The 21,925-nt window shown below is 35.6% G+C and overlaps 2 protein-coding genes and 1 pseudogene across 2 annotated transcripts; 2 read left to right on the top strand and 1 right to left on the bottom strand.

Moving 5' to 3' along the window:
- Nucleotides 1–11,663: 11,663 nt before the first annotated feature.
- Nucleotides 11,664–12,641, top strand: LOC137732508 (uncharacterized). The gene has a single exon (XM_068471826.2). It carries the CDS (start codon nt 11,850–11,852, stop codon nt 12,396–12,398), a length of 549 nt encoding a protein of 182 aa, XP_068327927.2. The 5' UTR covers nt 11,664–11,849; the 3' UTR covers nt 12,399–12,641.
- Nucleotides 12,642–16,263: 3,622 nt separating this feature from the next.
- On the top strand, nt 16,264–21,691 carry LOC148690181 (uncharacterized). The gene has a single exon (XM_088687111.1). The coding sequence runs from the start codon at nt 16,290–16,292 to the stop codon at nt 21,609–21,611; it is 5,322 nt and encodes a 1,773-aa protein (XP_088543237.1). The 5' UTR covers nt 16,264–16,289; the 3' UTR covers nt 21,612–21,691.
- LOC137746357 (small nucleolar RNA R71) lies at nt 16,677–16,781 on the bottom strand (annotated as a pseudogene).
- Nucleotides 21,692–21,925: the final 234 nt, after the last annotated feature.

Genomic DNA, 21,925 nt, shown 5'->3' with positions numbered 1-21,925 from the left:
CTGATTCTTGATTCCTAATTTGACATGCATGACAACCATAGGGATGAATGAGAGAACGAAAGGGTCTCATCCTCCTTTAAGTGCTTGAATAAGTGCTATTCATAAGTAGTCTCTCTCAATGAACTACAAATAATTCAGAAAAAAAAATTTCGTAACTTACATACTTAATAAAATGAGTATAAGTAGTCTTATAACAAACACAAATTGGTTATTCAAACAAATTTATAAATATTTGTATTCATGTATTCTTTACTTATAAAAAAATAATTGATGTATTTTCTTTGTTGTTTCAGATTTTTAAGATTTTAAACAATGTTGCTCAAGTCTACCAATTATTTTTTTTTTTTAAAAACATTTATTGACATTATATTTAATTTTTTATTCAGAGAAAAAAAATGGTCAAAGAGATCGATCGAAAAGAACAACAAATTCTAGGAGGGGTTTTGGTAAAAGATTTAAGAAGATTGGTAAAAGCTCGAAAAGAAGAACAACTTCGAGGGACAAAATTGTTTTATTCAGAGACTGCTTCCGGACCTAGCACATCAAGAGCACAAAAAATAGAAAAAACAAGAATGGGTTTACATTTTCATGGAAAAGGTGTCAATCGAAACAAGTTGGTCGTCCACACTATGTATTCACCTACAAATCGTAGTAATCCACCAAAAGAAAATGTTCAAAAGAACTGTTTTGGGTTGTACAATTGGATTTGCAAGTTTAAATGTCCGAAGAAGATTGGGATGCTCCTTCTTTGGTTCATCTCCACTGCAGTGGTTTTCTGGATTTTAAAAAATATGTAGGGATCAGCTGGATTTTCAATTCTGAAAAAGGTTGTGTGACCCTTTTTTGTTGGCTGATAAGTATAACGATGTAAACAATGAGGTGGTTTTTTGAATTGTGAATATGTAAGGATGGTTGACGTATAAGTGTAATGATGTAAACAATGAACTCCCTTATCGGTTTAATAATTAAGCGTTATCACTACTCATTTGCACACTTTTTTAGTTCTCATTAATTCATTTCTGCCTTTAACCAAAAAAAAAAAAAAAAAAAAAAAATCATTTCTACCTTAATGCAATTTTTCCCTAATTTTGCAACTTGATATAATTGATGTTCATATTCCATTTACTATATAACAAAGATAATCACATTATTTAGAAATAATTCATGTTTTGCTTCAACTTTAATTTACCTTTATTTTTATATTGTTTATATTTATTGGCTGGTTGATCTATTGTTTACCTAGAGTTGTTTTTCTCTTTGTTTATTTCATTGTGTCGTGTATGTCCTTACATTTGTAGTTTTTTTTGGTTGTTTATCTTTCTATTATCCAGGTTTTTGCAATTAATTCCTCACACTTGCCAGTGATTCCTTTTGCAACTGCAAACTGGTTAGCTTTCTCGCTTTTTACATATGAATTGGTTTTCAAATTAAACTTTCATCTTATTTACTTTCTTTGTTTTCATTTTAGAGAATTAAAAAATTGTTAATTTTGCTAGATGTGGAGAAATGTTTAAGGTCTTAACATAGTTTATATGTGCTTTCTTCGATTTTGCTATTTTGTGCCTAAAACCTTGACAATCTTTGACAAGATCGCTAAAATTAAGCGCTCTTTATATCTGGTGTTAGTCAAATCTAAGTAGGATTTTACTTATGCGATTATATTTTGGGTGTATTTGTGTTTTTAATGCACCCTTTTTTACGTGTGGCGATTTAATTAGTGAGTAAGGTGTAGTCATTTGTATGTTTTTTTTTTCTTTGTTTGCGTAGTGTTATGCCTAGGAAACTCAGAATACCTGGGAAGGCTGCTAAAATTCAGCATGCCAATTTGCGCATCTTTAATGGTGATGTTTATCCAGATGAAGTGGTTTTGCAAGATGTCCCAACTTCTTACGATCAAGAATATAACAATGTTTCAAACTCTTTACTATTACATGACAGTACGACCAATCCTATTCAACCATATACATCTGTTTTGAAACAAAATGCATCTGTTGGCGATGAATTCAACTCATCTTCGTCTGTTGCTAGCACTTCACATGAAATCACTGTCCCTGTTTTTCTTGCGCATGATGCCACTTTGCGTGGTATATTGGTCACTGATATTGAAGCTGGTCATTCTGTTACAAGCTCACATATGATTGGTCAAGCCGCTTATCAAAAAAAAGGAAAACGTATGTGCTCTTACAATATAATTATCTTTGCATTTTTTTTTTTTTTGCTTACTTAAAAACTTAACTTATGTTTGCTGCTTTGGGGATGATTTTGTCGCTCTTTCTTTTCATAGGTGGTGTTCTAGATTATATTGATTTTGGCCCTAGAAATTTTCAATGTCAATATTGTGGAGCTTTATTTTGGTCTACAGAGTGGTTAAAAACAAACGCTTCTTCTACTAGAAGGCCACAATTCACTTCATGCTGTATGAGTCAAAAAGTAAAATTCCCACCTGTTAAGCCTACCCCTGCTTATTTGGACCATCTGCTAAATCCAACAAATTCTCAAGAAAATTCACATTTCAAAAAAAATGTTAGATTGTATAATTCAATGATGGCATTCACTTTGATGGGGGCTAAAGTTGATGCATCAATAAACAAGGGTCAAGGTCCTTATGTTTTTAAGATTAATGGTCAGGTGCATCATTTAATGGGTTCTTTGTTGCCTCCTGAAGGCGAGAGCCCTAAATTTGCCCAACTCTACATTTATGACACTCAAAATGAAGTCAATAATCGTGTGAGTTGTTTTCCTCATTCTGAAGCATCTTCAAAACTTGACGAACAAATTGTTGGTGGGCTCATTAAAATGTTAGATGAGTGTAATGAGTTGGTTCAATTATTTAGACTTGCAAGGGATAGAATTAATCAACAGTCAGCAAGTTCTTTGCGCTTGCGTTTGCACGGTACATCGAGCAACCATGATGCGCAATATAATCAACCAACATGCGACGACATAGGAGGGTTAATTGTTGGGGATATCGGTCAATTTCACACCGAAAGAGATATTATTATTGAACACAAGGCGACTGGTCTACAAAGGATAACAAAGTTGCATCCTAAATATATGGCTCTTTAGTATCCTATTCTTTTCCCATATGGTGAAGATGGATACACCAAAGGTCTTCCTTGGAATCCTGCTTTTAAGGGGAAAAAACCCAAGACTGGCGGGGTGTCTATGATAGCATTTCTAGGTTACCAAATTTAGGACAGATCGGGACAGGATTGCACCCTGTTGAAGGGTGGCAGATTGTTTCAACAATATTTAGTAGATGCATATGCCACACTTGAAGAAGATAGACTTGATTTCATTTGGACAAATCAAAGTTCTTTGAGAACTGAGCGTCTTAAAGGAATTCATGAGGCGTTAAAAAACGGAAATGCAAGTGGTTCAAACATTGGTAAGAGGATTATCTTGCCAACTTCATTTACTGGCAGTGCTAGGTATATGATAAATAATTATCAAGATGCCATGGCTATATGTCGTCACTTGGGAAATCCTGACTTATTCATCACCTTTACATGCAATGCTAAGTGGCCAGAAATTATTGAAGATCTACGTGAAAGACCTGGTTGTAAGGCTGAAGACAGACCAGACATCATATCCAGAATTTTCAAAGCAAAACTTGATCATATGGTTAAGTATATAAAATCAGGAAAACCTTTTGGCAAAATTGAATCTGGTTAGTTATTCGCTTTTCCCAATTCTCAAGATTATTTGTTTGTTTTCTCTTATAAGCATAAACATTAGGCGCTTCGTTTTCATGTTTTTCTTTTATTTTTCTCCAAACAGTTATTTACACAGTTGAATTCCAAAAAAGAGGTCTCCCGCATTGTCACATCTTGGTTTGGGTCAGTAAAGAGTATAAATGTCATTCTCCTTCTGATGTGGATTCAATCATTTCGGTAGAAATTCCTAGCGAAGAATTTGACAAAGATGGGTATGATGTTGTTGCACAGTATATGATTCATGGTCCATGCGGTCTTGCAAATGAAAAATCTCCTTGCATGAAAGAAAAAAAATGTTTCATGAAATTCCCAAAACGTTTTGCAAATGAAACTACTTTTGAATCTGATGGTTTTGTCACATACAAGCGTAGGGAAATGGAGAATTGTTTTGTTGTTAAAAATGGAGTGAAGCTTAATAATGCGTTTGTTGTCCCTTATAATCGTGAATTGTTATTAAAGTATCAAGTTCATATAAATATTGAATCGTGTTGTCAATCAATGCTTATTAAATATCTTTTCAAGTATATAACCAAGGGTGTTGATAGGGCTAGAGCTGTTTTTGAGGATCAAGAGTTTGATGAGATTGTAGCTTATCTAAATTGCAGATATTTATGTCCTTATGAAGCAGTTTGGAGATTGTTATAATTTCATATTCATTTTAGAGAATCAGCTGTTCAAAGATTATGTGTGCATCTACCTTCTGACCAAAATGTTGTCTTTAAAGACAATGATAATTTAAACTATGTTGTTAACCAACCTAATCTTGAAAGCACAATGTTAACAAAATGGTTTGAAATGAATACTCAAGATCCTAATGCACGCCAATTGTCTTATGTTGAATTTCCTTCGAAATATGTTTGGAATAGTGAGAATAAAGAGTGGACCCGAAGGAAAAATGGTAGATGTCTAGGTAGAGTTGCATATGTTCACCCTGCTACCGGTGAATTATACTATTTGAGATTATTGCTTAATTATCAAAAAAGTGGCTTTTGTTTTGATGATTTAAGAACAATTAGAGGTGTTCTTCAACCCACATTTCAGGCTACATGCAACTCACTTGGCCTGTTGGGAGATGACAAGGAGTGGAACAATGCAATGTTAGAAGCGATAGTTACCGCATCATCGCATCAATTGCGACAATTGTTTGTTACATTAGTTTTGTTTTGTGATGTTGCTGATCCAGCAACTTTGTTTGAGGCACATTGGAAAATGATGTGTGATGACATCTCAGTAAAGATGATTAATGCTTTTGGCTTGCAAGATATGTCTAAGTATGAGGATGAACTTAAAAATTCTCTTTTGTATGAGTTAGAAAAGTTGTTTGTTGCTTCAAATAGTTCTCTATCTAAACATCATCTCCCAATTCCAAGCAAAGATGTGATAGATAAACTTAAGAATAGAAGTTTAAGAGAGGAGTTAAACTACAACACTGAATCATTGAAAGAGCAACATTCGCAGTTGGTTTGCACAGTTGAATGAAGAACAAAAAATAGTTTATGATAGTGTCATAAACTATTTTTTGTTCTTCATTCAACTTTGATCATAATAAGCCTGGTATGTTTTTTGTTCATGGACTTGGTGGGACTGGTAAAACTTTTTTGTGGACTGCTATCATAGCTAAGATTAGATCAGAAAACCAAATTATTTTGGCAGTAGCTTCATCTGGAATTGCCTCCCTTTTGCTTCCTGGAGGAAGAACTGCACACTCTCAATTTAAAATCCCTATTAGCATTACAGATTGTTCACTTTGTGAAATAAAAAAAGGAACTTATCTAGCACAATTAATTAGTGATGCAGCTCTTATTGTTTGGGATGAAGCACCAATGAATCATAAACAATGTTTTGAAACTTTAGATAGATCTCTTCGCGATGTTCTCAAAGGTTCAAAACCAGGTTTTGATGATTTGCCATTTGGAGGAAAGCCAATTCTCTTTGGAGGTGATTTTAGACAAATTTTGCCTGTTGTCCCAAATGGAACTAAGGCTGACATTGTTGAAGCTTTGTTGACAAGTTCTTATCTTTGGCCTTATTTAACCATTTTTTTTTTCTCAAAGAAAACATGAGACTTTCAAAAACAGGTTTGAATGAAAAGAAAAAACAAGAGTTGGTTGATTTTGCTAATTGGATATTACAAATTGGAAACGGTAGTGTCGCTAATTCTATATTGTCAACTGATGAAGAAAATTCTTGGGTTGAAATATCAAAAGACTTTCTTATTGATTTTGAAGACAATCCCATTGAAAACATGGTTTCAGCGGTGTACACAGATTTTCAAAGAAATTTTCATGATGTATCATATTTGAAAGAAAGAGCTATTGTTACACTGCGAAACGACACAGTGACTAAGATAAATGATTTTATGTTAACTATGGTGCCTGGTGAAAATCGCACATATCTTAGTTTTGATTATGTGTCTTCTTCAATAGAAAATGTTGAAAATCTTGATATACTATACCCATTAGAATTTTTGAACCAACTTAACTTACCTGGTTTGCCACACCACAAGCTGGCATTAAAAGTCGGTATGCCAATAATGTTGCTTAGGAATTTAAATCAAAGTTCTGGATTGTGTAATGGGACAAGATTGGTGGTGATGCAATTTAACTGATAGAATTGTGGAAGCAAAGATCATAACGGGTAGCAACATTGGTGAAAGAGTTTACATTCCAAGAATCATTACTAAGTCATCACAAAATAAATATCGTTTACTTTGCGAAGAAGACAATTTCCTCTCAGAATTTGCTATGCAATGACAATTAAAAAGAGTCAAGGACAATCTTTGAAGATTGTTGGGCTATTTCTATCTCAAACAGTTTTTTCTCATGGACAACTCTACGTTGCATTATCTAGGGTCACCTAAAAAAAGGGTCTTAAAATTGTGATTGCTCATGATTGTGATATGCCTTACGGATACACAAAGAACATTGTTTATAAAGATGTTTTGAATCGTTTACATGAAGGTGTGTTGGTTTGTGTTTGTCCATTCATTTTTCTTTTTCTCTTTTTGCCTATTTTTTAGAATTCTAATGTATTCTTTGTTTCATTTGTGTGTTGTATGATTTTGAAGATTTTATTTCCTTTTAAATTTACTTTGTATAGATTGATGGAGCATATGCCAATTCGTCTTTTGTTACCATACAACCCAATAAGGAAACTACAAGTTAGGATATGCAGAATTTGGGTGACAAAAAATATTGGAGCTGATCGTCAACCTGCAAGTTTGGACTGTGTCTTTGTTGACAAAGAGGTTAAATCTTTACACTTATTTTTCATTATTAAATAGGTACAAATTTATATATGTCGAAATGCATTTATCGTACAATTAGTATTAATTCAATTTTTCCTTCTCATTTATTCACATTCCATCTGGTTTTGTATTACAATTTAAGTCTTTAATGCATATGAGAAAATATATGAAATCTACATCATTTTATGCATATTTTTGTCCAAATGTCAATCTTTAAATTTTCAAATCTATAAAATAGTAACTTTGTTACTTTGTATGATTTGCTTTTATGCATATGTTGCTCTATGCTATAGCCATACAAAACGTGCTTTATACATTATTTGATATGTGATTTAATGCATTTTTTGCTCATTTAAAGATTAATCGATCTAATTTTGTTTTTCCCCTCCAAAAGGGACATGCAATTCAAGCAACCATGAAACCCTGGGACATCCAATTCTTTTTGGAGCATCTAAAAGTTGGGTTCGTGTATGAGATAGATAAATTTCGTGTTATCCGCAACAGAACGTCAAGCAAAATTGTCCCTCACGATGCTATGCTTGAGTTAAACAAAAACACTAGCATAGTCCCTGTTGAGAAACCAAATCAAGTGATACCAATGCATTGGTTTAATTTGATTGAATTTGATAAGCTTGACCAAAGAGTTGATAAAGATGTACACCTCACAGGTAAATCATCTAATTTTGACTATTGTCGCTATTCTAAAATCATTATTCTTAGTTTTTAACTTAATAAGCTGGTTCTTATAACTATATCATATGTAGATTTTTTGGTTGTCTGATGGCTTTACAACCAATTGAAGACATCACTGTGCAAAATATTAGAGTTGAAAAAAAGCGAGACCTCCAACTTCAGAATACTAGGTAAACCATACTTCTCTTAAACTATGATTACATGTTTATACATATATACCCATATAAAAATTACATAAATAGTTTTGACTCCATTTTGCAATTGTAGAGGTGAACAAGTTACAGTTACCCTGTGGGCAGAAACTGCAACAAGCTTTCAAGAAGATGCATTAAAATCGCTTTCACCTCCTGTCTTCATTGTTTTGACTTCACTCAAAGTGAAGAAATATAAAGGTTATACCTTAACAAAATCTAAATGTTATCGCTTTTCTTTTGTATATATAATTGTTTTCTTTATATTTATAGGAAAACCTGTTCTGGGAACCACAGGCTCAACGATTTGTATTTTCAATCCTGATATCCCACTACTTTCAGAATATAAACAAAAGTGAGTGCACCAATCTTATTTAATATTTATTTTCGTTTTTATTTTTATAGTCTATATTCTTGGACCTAAAAATGTGAAACTCAGGTTTGAATACCTCAAAACACCCATTGAAATTCTACCAACTTCTGCCGAAAAGTATGGGAAAAGTACTGCTATGGTTGATTCAGAATAGAAGACAATTGAAGAATTGCTTCTTCTTGATCCGACATTAAACAAGGTCAATCCACCATCACTAAATTATCTCATATTTTGTCAATTGTATTTTGCAACTACTTTGCAATTGATTGGTTGTTGTAATTTGGAAATCACATTGTTTCTTAGTCTATACTGTGTTGTGTATACAAAGTGTCATGTTGTTTGTTTGTTTCTTCATTTATAAGCTTCAACACAAAAAATTAAACAATTTATATTTCGTGATTCAATATACATTTTCCAAATGTCATTTCATGTCCAAAATCTGTATTCTACTTTATATTTTGCGTGCAAATGCATTTTATAGGCTGCAAATGTCATGTTTGTGATTTTGTTCTCAAAATGTCATTTGTATTTGAAAATTTTATATCATATCAGAATACAAGTTTCATGTGTCAAGCAACAATTGTCGATTACGATCTGACAAATGGATGGTGGTACAAGTTGTGCCCGTATTGCCACAAAAGTGTGAAAAATACATATGGAACCTTTCAATGCTTTGAGCATGGGCTGCTCAAAAAAATGCCTGAACCATGGTAATTTCCTAATTTCTTCTTTCTACGTTGTTTACATCTCTTTGCAATCAATATTATTTTTATTGCAAATTTTTTTAACTGTAAAACACATCTCATGACATCTTCATCTCTTATTTAGGTTTAAGATGAATTTTATTGTGGATGATGCCACAAATCAATTCAACTTTTTAGTGATTGGAAGAACTGCTGAAAAACTTTTGGGTATTTCTTGCCACTCTTTGGTCATAGAAGAAGGCTATGATGACTCTTCTGTGTTGCCGCCGCAGCTCCAAAAATTGGTTGGCAACACAAAAAAATTCCTGCTCCGTTTTGGTAATCAAAACAATGAGTTTGGCAACACCGACTTTGTTGTTCATGGAATAATTGAGTAACAAATATCAGTTGAACCAAAACTTAGTTCAATTGTACCGCATACACCTGCTAGAAACATTGGAAAACAAGTTATTGATGCAACAACCCATCTCCCTTTTACTACCCTTGAATCCCAGACTCAACGAATCCAATCAGTTGCAACAAACAAGGGTGTAAAAAGAACACTATTTGTTGAAAATGAACCTTCAAAAGCTCACAGGTTAATTTTTCCTTTTCAAGTAATGTTGGTATTTCATTAAACAAAAACATCATGCATGCACTTTATAATGTTGATTTCCATCTTTTTTAAATTTGACATGTATTCACAGCAAACATGATGAGGGGAGCCAACCACTGTCTACTAATTCAACCAGAATCCCAGCGGAATTCTCTAATTTGGTTGTCCCAAAAGTTGAACCTGCAGACAAAAGTCCGATTAGTGCTTTAAGAAGCAGATCACAAACAAAGAAAATCAAGGACAGGTATAGTGACATATTGTTTACAATAATCTATGCCAACTTAGACAATTACTTAATTTTTTGTTCTATTTTGCTGGTCAGTGTTGGAGATGTTCATTCGCCAAAGAAATGAACTATGGAAGACATTGTGATGGACTACTGCAAAGGATCAAAGATATATATCTTTTGGTCATCCCACTACCATGGACATATACTTTTTGCGCATTCCACTACTAAAGTCAGCTAATGTACATACCATAAAAACATGTTTATTATGTTTTGCAACTGTTGGAATGATACAAACCCTTGCAGAACATGTATTTTGTCATGTTGCATGAACAAACAAAATATGTGTAAACTGCATGGTACTTCAGTCTCTAATGCAAAGACACTATATTTCGTCCTTGCAACTTTTGTCAACGTAAACTTTCGCTCAAGTAATTTTGACTGTATACTGACTCTCAATATTGACTTAATACATAAGCAATGTAAATGAAATTACTTTTTTTATGGATCAATTCACGCATATCTTGCTTTTTCTTTCATTTGGAGATAATTGTGTAAATATGTGGTTTTGTAAACGTTACTCATGTTAAACATGCGTTCTCTGACTCGCTACATTTATGAATGCAATTGTATTACTGAAGCATTTTCAATCAATTTTCTATGAATATTATTCATCGTCTGAAAACCCGCAGCAAAGCGCGGGCATTCATGCTAGTACAACCTAAAAAGCACTCTCAAACAACATTTTGCACAATAAAATACTCATTCAAATAAACACCAAACATACAATACGACCTCAACCAAATCACAATCCATAACCATAGTTTAATGTGAAAACATACCATAATCTGGTTGAGGAGCTCCAAGTTCTCTTGGGATTGCCATTCTCAAAACCCAAGCAAAAAAATTTCTCCAGTAAGTCCACCCAATCTCCAATCGCAAGACCTCTCCCCTCCACCAAATCTCGAGTCGTGAGACCAATCTCCACCCGGAACCAATCTCTATCCGAAAACGATCGATCTATTTGGAAGGACCCTCCAATTTTGCTTTTGAAATTGAACCTCTCCAACCCTAGTTCAATTCCAAATAAACTGTCCTAATCCTCTTATATCCAGATGGATCCCATATAATTTCCACGTCAAATGCATATTGTGAATCTAATTGCCAACTAATTATGATATTAAATTTTTTTTAATCCACGTCAACAACTTTAAAGGAATTTTTACAGAAGTAACGGAAAGATGACACGCTCAAAGCCTGTCTATTTAGAAAATAAAATTATGTTTATCAATAGGCATCATATCAGCATATAGCAGACAACTTTTCAATGTACTTGAAAAATAGGTGATAAACCATGTGTCTTTATACAAGTGAGATATTTGTATTAAGAAATTAACAATTTAAAATATAAAACCTCTTTCCATTTACATAATTATGACACATTCTATATCACCCATGTTGCAAGCAGAATGAAAAATTTCTCCAGCATATGCCCTTGTTTATCTTTACCAATACGCACATCAGCATATGGCCAATTTGGGGTCATAAACATCTCTCATCAAATTTGACTTGAGAATTGTGCCGTTATATCAGTTCAGAGTAGCTCTATTTGCAGACCAAGAGTGTTACCTACTCCACGATAACCTGAGTGGGAGGATCATGGGTCGGCAACTTTAAAACTAACACTTGTCCGAATAATGTTCATCTCCAAGAGCTGAACAATCTCTCAGCCACAAAATTCTGGTCCTGCAAAATGCTACACGAGCCACTTCACCGCCTCCATTGGCCACCTCACCATAGCGCACTTCCAGATTATAAACACGTACACCAACAATAATTTTCCACTTTCACTTACTACAGTAGTACAACTCTATGGGTTTACACGTTCCTAATTCTTTCCTTGTGGTTAACTTGTTCTATAAATAGCTGATCATCTCCCATGCGAACGCTAAGCTTTCCTCAACACACATTCAAACAGCGCTCTTCCCTCAGCCATAACATTTATTATCTTCTTTCAAATATTTCCAGTTGCATTTGCATCGGAAGCTTTTTACTTGACCTGTAGTTGTTTCTCCTCCTAATTAAGGCTTTTCCAGACCCCAAAATGGCTGCATTCAAATCGTCACTTGCTCTTGTTGTTTTGCTTATTGTTGGTTTATCATTGTCAAGTATCAACGTATCAGAGGGCAGAGTTGCAAGGAAAGATTTAGGTATCGATCTTGGAGGAATTGGGGTTGGAGGAGGAATAGGCCTGGGTTTAGGACTTGGTGGAGGAGGCGGTGGTTCGGGTTCCGGGTCCGGATCCGGAGCTGGGTCTAGTGGTTCTTCTTCAAGTTCAGCGTCATCGAGTTCTAGTTCAAGTTCTGGGTCGGGTGGTGGCGGTGCAGGCTCTGAAGCAGGTTCATCTGCTGGCTCTCGGGCCGCGTCAGGGTCAACAGGGAAAAGCGCTCAAGGAGGCGGGGGTGGTTCCGGTTCAGGACATGGAGGAGGGGGCGGGGGTCGTTCCGGTTCAGGACATGGAGGAGGGGGCGGGGGAGGTTCTGGTTCAGGACATGGAGGCGGGGGCGGTTCGGGTTCGGGACGTGGTGAGGGTTATGGTGAGGGTTATGGCGAGGGCCGTGGCGAGGGTTATGACAGTGGAGGCGAGAACTGAGAAAATATGCATGCATGCAACCGTTAGATAATGAAGCTAAAACTAGTAAAATATATAAATAATATTTTGTCATCACCATTTTCTGTACGAGACTAGTGGTATAGGTGATGAACTTAATCGAGTCTATAGTGTGAGCCTACATGATAGTTTGTGGATTCCAGTGTTTACTCAAGCATAGCATTTGTAATGTGTGTTTTATAAGTATCTTGTCAATTACATATTTCGTCTTTTTTTTCCAAGCTATATATATATATATATATATGTGTGCAATGAAATTGGTTTATTTTGCATTTTTTTTCTCTGTTTTGATTTTCCGATATGTATAGCCATTGATATTTTGTTGGATAATAATTCGAAGTCTAGAAGATGTTACATGTTACATATACATTTTGGAAAATATTAAGAAAAACAAGTGAGACACGTATAAATCAGAGAATTGACTGAAAATAACAAAGAAATACGAGTAAGATAGATGAGAATCACAAATTATTAACCAAATAAAGTGAGTTAGTTAAAAACTGAATCAGGTAGAATCAAGTGGGAGTTATCTTCAATACAGTTAGAGTTTGTTGGAATTAGTTGAAAGGGTAAAAGTGTAAAACTGTACATCTTAGTCTCTATATGAGAAAGGTCTTAGAGACTCAGACAATTATGATGTAATATTTCCTCTTAAGAAATACAACACAAAAGTTTCTCTTTCTTATTTTCTTCTTCGTGTTCTTTAGCTTCTTCTTCCTTAAGATTTCTGTAAATCAATAGTGTTAATACAAATGAGATATGTAAAAGATCTCAATACCAACCATTAATAATAAATATTATACACCCACAAATGAGAATCACATGTTACATCACGTTACAATCCCCACCCTGCATTTCTGGTGAAATGAACTCATTGACAACACGATTTCACTCTGCTAATTCTTATTCGCAACACTCGTCTCGGTTAGGTTCTTCCATTTATCCCCCGTTCCTTGCTTAATTGATAATGTGTACGATTAGTTGTGCTTATTAGTTCTAATAAAGTAAGCCGATTAACTGGTTAGACATTCTCTCTTTTTAAGCTCGCTTTCTGATTTCATTTGTGCCAAATCAGTGAAAAGAATATGAGACGTTATTATTCTCTTAAGCTCTCCTCTCTTTCCTTCGAAACTCAAGATTCTCTCTTATTCACCATGTTCGCAGTTGCTTGATCTAACCGGAATCAGAACACGTGAGAATCCAAGTGGCCGATCGAGAGGAACGAAGCAATGGCTTCCGACGCTCTTCCTTCGACGAACGTTTGCAGTCCCCTCCCTTTAATCCAACTCTACCTGGCCTCGCTACTTCGGAGTTTGCCAATTAATTCGGTATTAGGGTCATGAGCTTGAATGTATATATATAAAATCAATTAGAAGACCTTTATACATCTCATTCTTAGCCTGCATAAGATCGAGAGAAAATGAGAATTTAATTTCATATTATTGGATTGTTTTAAGGTTGAGCGTCAGTTTGTTTACTTGGAGAATACTGCATGCGCATTTTGATCGTGGCAATTCATGAATCACAAATTTCTATTAATATAAATTTTTGCGTAGGAGCCAGTCGTTCTCCACTACCAATAGTTGTCCACTCCGCACTATGCTAAGTGGGGATGTGTGGTCTGAGTAAGTCGGCACCACCCACTTAGGCTAAGGGTAAAAGGTAACGTTAGAGAGACCATGTAGTATAAAGAACTTTTTGTACAAACGTGTAATTTAGTGTCCAATTAGAAATCACTACAAACTAGAAATACAATTATAATTATATTAGAGTATTAGTTCATAAATCGGGTTCATAAATCTTAGAAGGAGAAATTAGGTTTTCATCCCTATTTTTTCTACTCCATTGATTAAAACCTTATTCATTTTCAATTTTTTTTATCAAGGTCCTTAGCTTTTAATAAACGTCATTCATTATTTCAACAATAAAATATTTGCATGACACAACCCGACCCGGAAAGTCCACTAGGACTCCGAATTAAGCTGTGTTGGCCAACACCCGGAAGGTGACGAAGCCATAGAATGTGATGATGTGTAAAGTGTGAATAAATTTAAACTTAAAAGTGCCTATTGATGAGTATATTTTATATTATATATTTAACCCTATTCTTAGTATATTTTGGTTAATAATTTGGAAGAATTTTGATACTTTGAATTATATTTCCAATATAGGATTTTCGACTTCCTCTGGAGCAAAAGATGGTCAAATGGACGAATTTTGGAGTAATTCCAATTGAAGGACGTTCGTGAGTCACTTAGCTTGATCGTGTCAAAATATCAGATTTTTCTACCAAGCGAATATTTTCTGGTAATAAAATAAAGGAGCAATGTGCAGTGCTGGAATAGTGACGTTTCGGGCTTGAATTGCATTTTTTGAGCCCAAGATGACCTCGGATGGGTTTGTGGCCTTCTGGAGATGTGTTCAGAATGTTCTTATCTTTAAAACAAGCTATCTTGGGCCGGATTTGAAGAAGATTTGAGGCTAAAACGTGGCTGAACAGTTTCTGTGCAGTTTTTCCTAGTTTAATTAGGAATTTATTTTCTATTTTATTTTATTATTATTTAGTTTCTTAGTGGGAATAAAATACTTTAGGGTTAGGGTTTTTGTTTTAGCTTTGAGGGAGATATTAAAAGGGCTTGGCCGTTCTCATTGTTGGGAGGCTTTTCTTTTATGCAACTTTTGGAGAGAAGATTTTGGGCAAAGTTTAGAGATTTTCAGATTTTATTCTACAAGGTGTTTTCATTCTTTTTCTATTTCAATAAAGACTATGATTTTTAGTATGAATATGCGTAACTAATTCTTTTTGCTAGGGCGAGGCCATGATCCTTAGCAAGAATATGTAGTCTCTTTTTACTTTGCTTATGAATTTATGCATGCAGGTTTTGGAATGTTAATCACTGTGCTTTAAACTATCTATTTGTCTTAGTGATTCGCGACCATCAGGATATTTGGAAAAGTTATTTGATGCAATTTTGGCGGAGGATTGTCCCTAAAATTGACTAAAGCTTCTTGTGGTTAATATGTGTAACCTCTTAGGATGGACGACACATTTTAAGGGTTATATGGTTTTTTAAAAAGGTTTTCATAAAACTTAATGAGTCTTGCATGTTCACATTCGATCTGAACACCACGGACGGGTTGCATGTTAGATATACATTCTATGTTGGAGGTTCCAAGTAGGATATACTCTAGGAAAACCTAACTTTCAAAACATACATGTATGGTTCATAAGTAATTTAGAAAAGCTACATATGATTGTTAGGGTGACGGCGGAACCCTAGTACTTTCTCTCTTTGAATCCTAAAAATTGTTCCCCTTATCTTTCTTTAAAGTTGTGATTTTTAAGTAATCTTTTTAATTAAATTCGTTTTTCTTAGTTTAGGTCATTAAATCACCTCTTTCAAAAGAAAAACTTTGTTTTAATTAATTAGTTGAGAATTGATTTTGCTTTGATCTCTTTAAATTAATCCTTGTGGAGAACGACCTTGCTTGAGCCAATTATACTACAATAACCTTGTTTCTCTTGCAAGTATTTTAGGTGTTTTTAACCCTTTTACGCAGGTGGTAAAAATCCTATCAAGAAATTAGCGCCGCTGCCGGGGATTGATTTTAAATAGATTTTTGTCTATCATATTTTCAATTAATTATTCCCGTATATAATAAAAAAAAAAAAATTAATTTTCATTTTTTTTTCTCTGCAGATTGTGCATGGTCTGTACCAGATCACACAAACAACAAATTGCAGATTTTGATCCAGAACCTGAACGTACTGCCAGACAGAGACTTAGAAAGCAGAATCTACAGTGTGAACCTTCACTGCAGGGAACAGTTTTGCATAATCGGTTTACTGGGGTTTTGGACAGCGAGGAAGCTATGGCATTTGTTCTACCAACAGCGGGACAACCACTGAGGGAATCTCTGGCTGCTCATGCCACAGAGGTGCCAAGCTGCATTACCTATCCTGAAGTTGAAGATGGGTCTACGTTTGAGATACGACATCATATGTTGGAGATTCTACCTTCATTTCATGGTTTATCAACAGATGATCCTAACATGCATCTAACTGAATTTCTAATGGGATGCAAAAACATTTTGGTGAGAGGATTTTCAGCAGAATCTATCAAACTCAGACTTTTTCCGTACACTTTGAAGGATGTTGCAAGGAGATGGTTACTCACACTTCCATCTGGAAGCATTACTTCGTGGAACCAACTTAGTGCTGCATTTTTAAGCAAATACTACCCAGCTTCAAAAACACTTGATATGAGTACTCAAATTTTAACATTTGCTCAGAAACCTAATGAAGCAATTCATGAAGCATGGGAACGTTACAAGGATCTACTCAGGAAATGTCCACATTCAGGCATTAATGGTGACACTCAAATGAATTTATTTTACAGAGGGCTGAATTTGACTACTAAGACTCTTGTTAATGCTTCTTGTGGAGGAACGTATTCAGACAAAAATGCACTGCAAGCGTATCAATTGTTTGAGAACATGGCGACAGAATCTCAACAATGGGCAATTGATATACCTCAGACCAGGGGTGTTTTTGAGATGTATAGTGGTTCACCTCATGTATCTGCACAAATAGAAAAGATGGAGAAGAAGTTAGAAAATTTTGATGCAAAATTTGACATGCTTTTACAAAGAATGGCAGCACCTATGCAGCAGGTTGCTGTCCAACAGCCTACTGCAGCCGCCTGTACCATTTGTGGCATTACAACACATGATTTTATGGGTTGCCCACATAGGGACGCATACCCGGAGCATGTTACAGAGCAGATTAATGCATACAATAATTATCAAAGGCCTAGAAATGATCCGTACTCAAATTTTTACAACCCCGGGTGGAGAGATCACCCAAATTTCAAGTGGAATAGAGATCAACAGGTTAAACCACAGTTTCAACAACAAATACAGCAACCTGATGCTCAAGCTAAACCTTCTTGGGAAGTCGCAATTGAAAAATTGGCAGATCATACTAAGGCAAGTTTTGATGCAACAAAAAAAGAAATTCAAAAAACCAACCAAAACATTCAGAACATACAAGCAACAATGAAAGATCTACAGCAGCAAATGGGGCAGCTTTCACTCCAGTTTTCGGGCAGAGAACCAGGAAAATTTCCCAGCCAAACTATCCCAAATCCACGTGGAAATGCAGATTGTAATGCTGTTAGAATATTGCGTTGTGGTAAAAGTTATGACAACCGTGATGCAGAAAATAAAGAAAACAGTGCTGGAGCTTCACGGGTAGCACCTGTGCAGCCACAAACAGGTTCTGAAAGTTCTGCAGAATCTGCCCAACCACTGGACAGATCCAAAAATACTGCAGTGCCTACTGCAGAAAATGCAGAAAAGTCAAAACGTGTTTATGTTCCACCTATGCCATATCCCGAAAGATTGAAGCCACATGCAAAAGATCAACAATTAACAGATTTCATGAAGACATTGGCTAAAGTTCAGATTAATCTACCATTAATTGATGCAATCAAGAACATTCCCTCATATGCCAAGTTTTTGAAAGATGTGTGCACAAATAAAAAGAAGCTTGTCGACTTCGAAAAAGTGATTCTCACAGAGCAGTGCAGTGCAGTTCTATTACAAAAGCTACCACCAAAGAAAAAAGATCCAGGGAGTTTTACAATTTCATGCACAATTGGAAATTCTGAGTTTAAACGTGCTTTAATTGATTTGGGTGCTAGTATTAATTTAATGCCTTTCTCTGTTTTTCAGCGACTGGGACAAGGAGAAATCAAACCAACATCTGTTATTTTACAGTTAGCAGATCGTTCGGTTGCTTATCCTAGGGGTATTATTGAAGATCTTATTATTAAAGTGGATAATCTCTACCTTCCAGCAGATTTTGTGGTTTTGGATATGGATGAAGATATGCAAACACCAATTATTCTGGGGCGGCCATTCATGGCAACTGCTAGAACTTTGATAGATGTGGAAGCTGGCACATTGACGCTTAGAGTACAAGAACAATCTGTTGTGTTTAATTTATTTGAAGCAACTAAGAGGCCTAGTGATATGCAAGACTGTATGAGAGTTGACGTGTTAGAAGGCATCATGCATGCAGATATTATGCCCAGTTTGACAGCAGATCCACTGTTAAAAGTTTTACATGGTTTTGAAGACACCAAAACTGAAGATGAAGAAGCTTTTGAGTATGTTACAGCTTTGGAAAGTGTCCCTTTACACCAGCCAAAGTGGAGGCACGTTTTTGAGAGTTTGGGAGAACCAAAAACACCATTACAGCCTTCAAAAATACAGCCACCTAAGCTGGAATTGAAGCCATTACCAGCACACTTAAAATATGCTTATTTGGGTGCTAATTCTTCACTGCCAGTTATTGTTTCTGCAGATTTATCTCCAATTGAGGAAGACAAATTGCTGCGTATTTTGAGAAATTTTCAAGATGCCATTGGGTGGACAATTGCAGATATTAAGGGGATCAGCCCAACACTCTGTACGCACAGAATTTTGATGGAGGAGGGTGTCAAACCCACCATTGATGCTCAACGCCGATTGAATCCGATCATGAAGGAAGTTGTTCAAAATGAGGTTATGAAGCTTTTAGATGCTGGAATGATTTATCCAATTTCAGATAGTAAATGGGTAAGTCCTACTCAAGTGGTACCTAAACGCACTGGAATTACAGTTGTGACAAATGACAATAACGAGCTTGTGCCTAAACGTTTAACTACTGGGTGGCGAATGTGCGTTGATTACAGGAAGATCAATACAGGTACTAGAAAGGATCACTTTCCACTACCCTTTACTGATCAAATGTTGGAAAGATTGGCTGGTCGGGCTTTCTATTGTTTTTTAGATGGGTATTCAGGCTACAATCAAATTCCAGTTGCACCAGAGGATCAGGAAAAGACCACATTCACCTGCCCTTTTGGTACATTTGCTTACAGAAGAATGCCTTTCGGATTATGCAATGCACCTGCCACATTCCAACGATGCATGATGAGCATATTCTCAGGTTTGGTTGAACGAGTTGTTGAAGTATTTATGGATGATTTTTCTGTTTTTGGTGATTCGTTTGATCATTGTTTACAAAATTTATCTTTGGTTCTTGAGCGTTGCAAAGAAACTAATCTCGTATTGAATTGGGAGAAGTGTCATTTTATGGTTAAACAAGGAATTGTTTTAGGGCACTTAGTATCTAGCAAGGGTATTGAGGTTGATAAAGCTAAGATTGATGTTATTGCTAAGTTGCCCTCTCCTACTACTGTGAAGAGCATTCGTTCGTTTCTTGGACATGCTGGGTTTTACAGACGGTTTATCAAGGATTTCTCCAAGATTAGCCGACCTTTGTGTAACTTATTGGCTAAGGACGCACAGTTTGTTTTTGATAATGCATGCTTGGAGGCTTTCAACAAGTTGAAAACACTCTTAACTTCAGCACCGATTATTGCAGCTCCGGACTGGAACTTACCTTTTGAACTAATGTGTGATGCATCAGATTATGCAGTTGGGGCAGTTCTTGGACAGCGAAAAGACAAGATTCCTCAAGTCATTTATTATGCTAGCAGAACTCTCAATGATGCACAGCTGAATTATGCAACCACTGAGAAAGAATTGTTGGCAGTTGTTTTTGCATTAGAGAAATTTCGTTCTTATTTAATTGGGGCTAAAGTAATTGTCTACACAGATCATGCTGCTTTGAAGTATTTATTATCTAAAAAGGATGCTAAACCTCGACTTATTCGGTGGATTCTTTTACTTCAAGAATTTGATTTGGAAATTAGAGACAAAAAGGGCAGTGAAAATGTGGTGGCTGATCATTTATCAAGATTAATAGATTCTGCTACTGCAGAAGAAGACACATTGCCTCTCAATGAAAATTTTCCTGATGAACAATTGTTGGCTGTCCAGCACAAAACACCATGGTTTGCAGATTTGGTTAATTATTTGGCCAGGGGAGTTATTCATCCAGATTTAAGTTATCAGCAGAAAAAGAAATTTTTGGCAGATGCAAAATTTTATTTTTGGGATGAACCGTATCTGTACAAATACTGTCCAGATCAGATTATTCGCAGATGTATTCCAGAAGAGGAACAAGACAGTGTTTTAAAGTTTGCACATCATTATGCTTGTGGTGGCCATTTTGGGCCTACAAGGACAGCAGCTAAAATTCTACAAAGTGGGCTGTTTTGGCCTTCTCTTTTCAAGGATGCTCATAATTGGTGTAAATCTTGTGATCGTTGTCAGAGAGTGGGAAATCAGTCCAAACGGAATGAGATGCCACAACATGGTATTTTGGTTGTTGAATTATTCGATGTTTGGGGTATTGATTTTATGGGACCATTCCCATCTTCACATGGCAATCAATATATTTTGGTAGGGGTTGAGTATGTTTCTAAGTGGGTCGAGGCAATTGCAGCACCAACTAATCAAGGATCAGTGGTTCTGAAATTCCTCCAAGGAGTCATATTTCCACGGTTTGGCATCCCACGAGTTATACTTAGTGATGGGGGTAAGCATTTTATTAATAAACAGTTTGCTGCATTACTTGCAAAATATGGGATAACTCATCGTGTTGCCACTCCTTACCATCCACAAACATCAGGGCAGGTTGAGGTTTCAAACAGGGACATAAAGCGTATTTTGGAGAAAACAGTTGGCTCCACTCGTAAAGACTGGAGTTTGAAATTAAATGATGCATTGTGGGCATACAGAACAGCATTTAAAACACCCATTGGGATGTCCCCGTTTCGGCTTGTGTATGGCAAGGCTTGTCATTTACCTATGGAGCTAGAGCATAAAGCGTTTTGGGCTATCAAGGAGTTAAACTTTGCTTACGATTCGGCAGGGGAAAAACGTAAGCTGCAGCTCAATGAGCTTGATGAAATTCGCCAGGAGGCTTATGAAAATGCACGCATATACAAAGACAAAACAAAGGCCTTCCATGATAAACACATTCGCAGGACAGATTTCGAGCCAGGGCAGAAAGTGTTGTTATTTAGTTCTAGATTAAAGTTATTTCCAGGGAAATTGAAATCTCGATGGAATGGACCCTACTTGGTTACTAAGGTTTATCCTCATGGAGCAGTTGATATTACAAGCGAGATTAATGGCAACACATTCAAGGTGAATGGTCACAGGCTGAAACCATACTTAGAGTCACCCTTTGACAGTGCAGCCGAGTCTATGACTCTGAAGGATCCAGCAAGTTAATCACCAGGCTTCTGTTCAGTCTAGCTACAGACGTTAAAAAAAGCGCTTATTGGGAGGCAACCCAATTTTCTAACTTTTTCATTACTTTATGTTTTTTTTATTTCATTATTTTCCGTCTAGCTGCATTTAAATTCCTAGGCTATCATTTAGTGTCGACAATCATCTAAAAAAAATAAAATAAAATAAAATAAAATAAACTAAACAAAAAAAAAAAGAAAGAAAAGTTCAAAAAAAAAAATAATAATAATAATAATAATAAAATTTCTCATTTTACTTGTTTAATTTTTAGTTTACAATTAGTATTTTATATAATC

The sequence above is a fragment of the Pyrus communis genome, chromosome 16 (assembly GCF_041283825.1).
Source record: "Pyrus communis isolate YQ-2024b chromosome 16, ASM4128382v1, whole genome shotgun sequence".
Taxonomy (NCBI): Eukaryota; Viridiplantae; Streptophyta; class Magnoliopsida; order Rosales; family Rosaceae; genus Pyrus; species Pyrus communis.
Note: the sequence above shows the minus strand (reverse complement) of the source record. Positions and strands in the feature narration are given on the sequence as shown.

Coding starts and splice junctions, on each gene's coding strand:
- LOC137732508 (XM_068471826.2), top strand. CDS start 11,850: ATGGCTGCATTCAAATCGTCACTTGCTCTTGTTGTTTTGCTTATTGTT.
- LOC148690181 (XM_088687111.1), top strand. CDS start 16,290: ATGGCATTTGTTCTACCAACAGCGGGACAACCACTGAGGGAATCTCTG.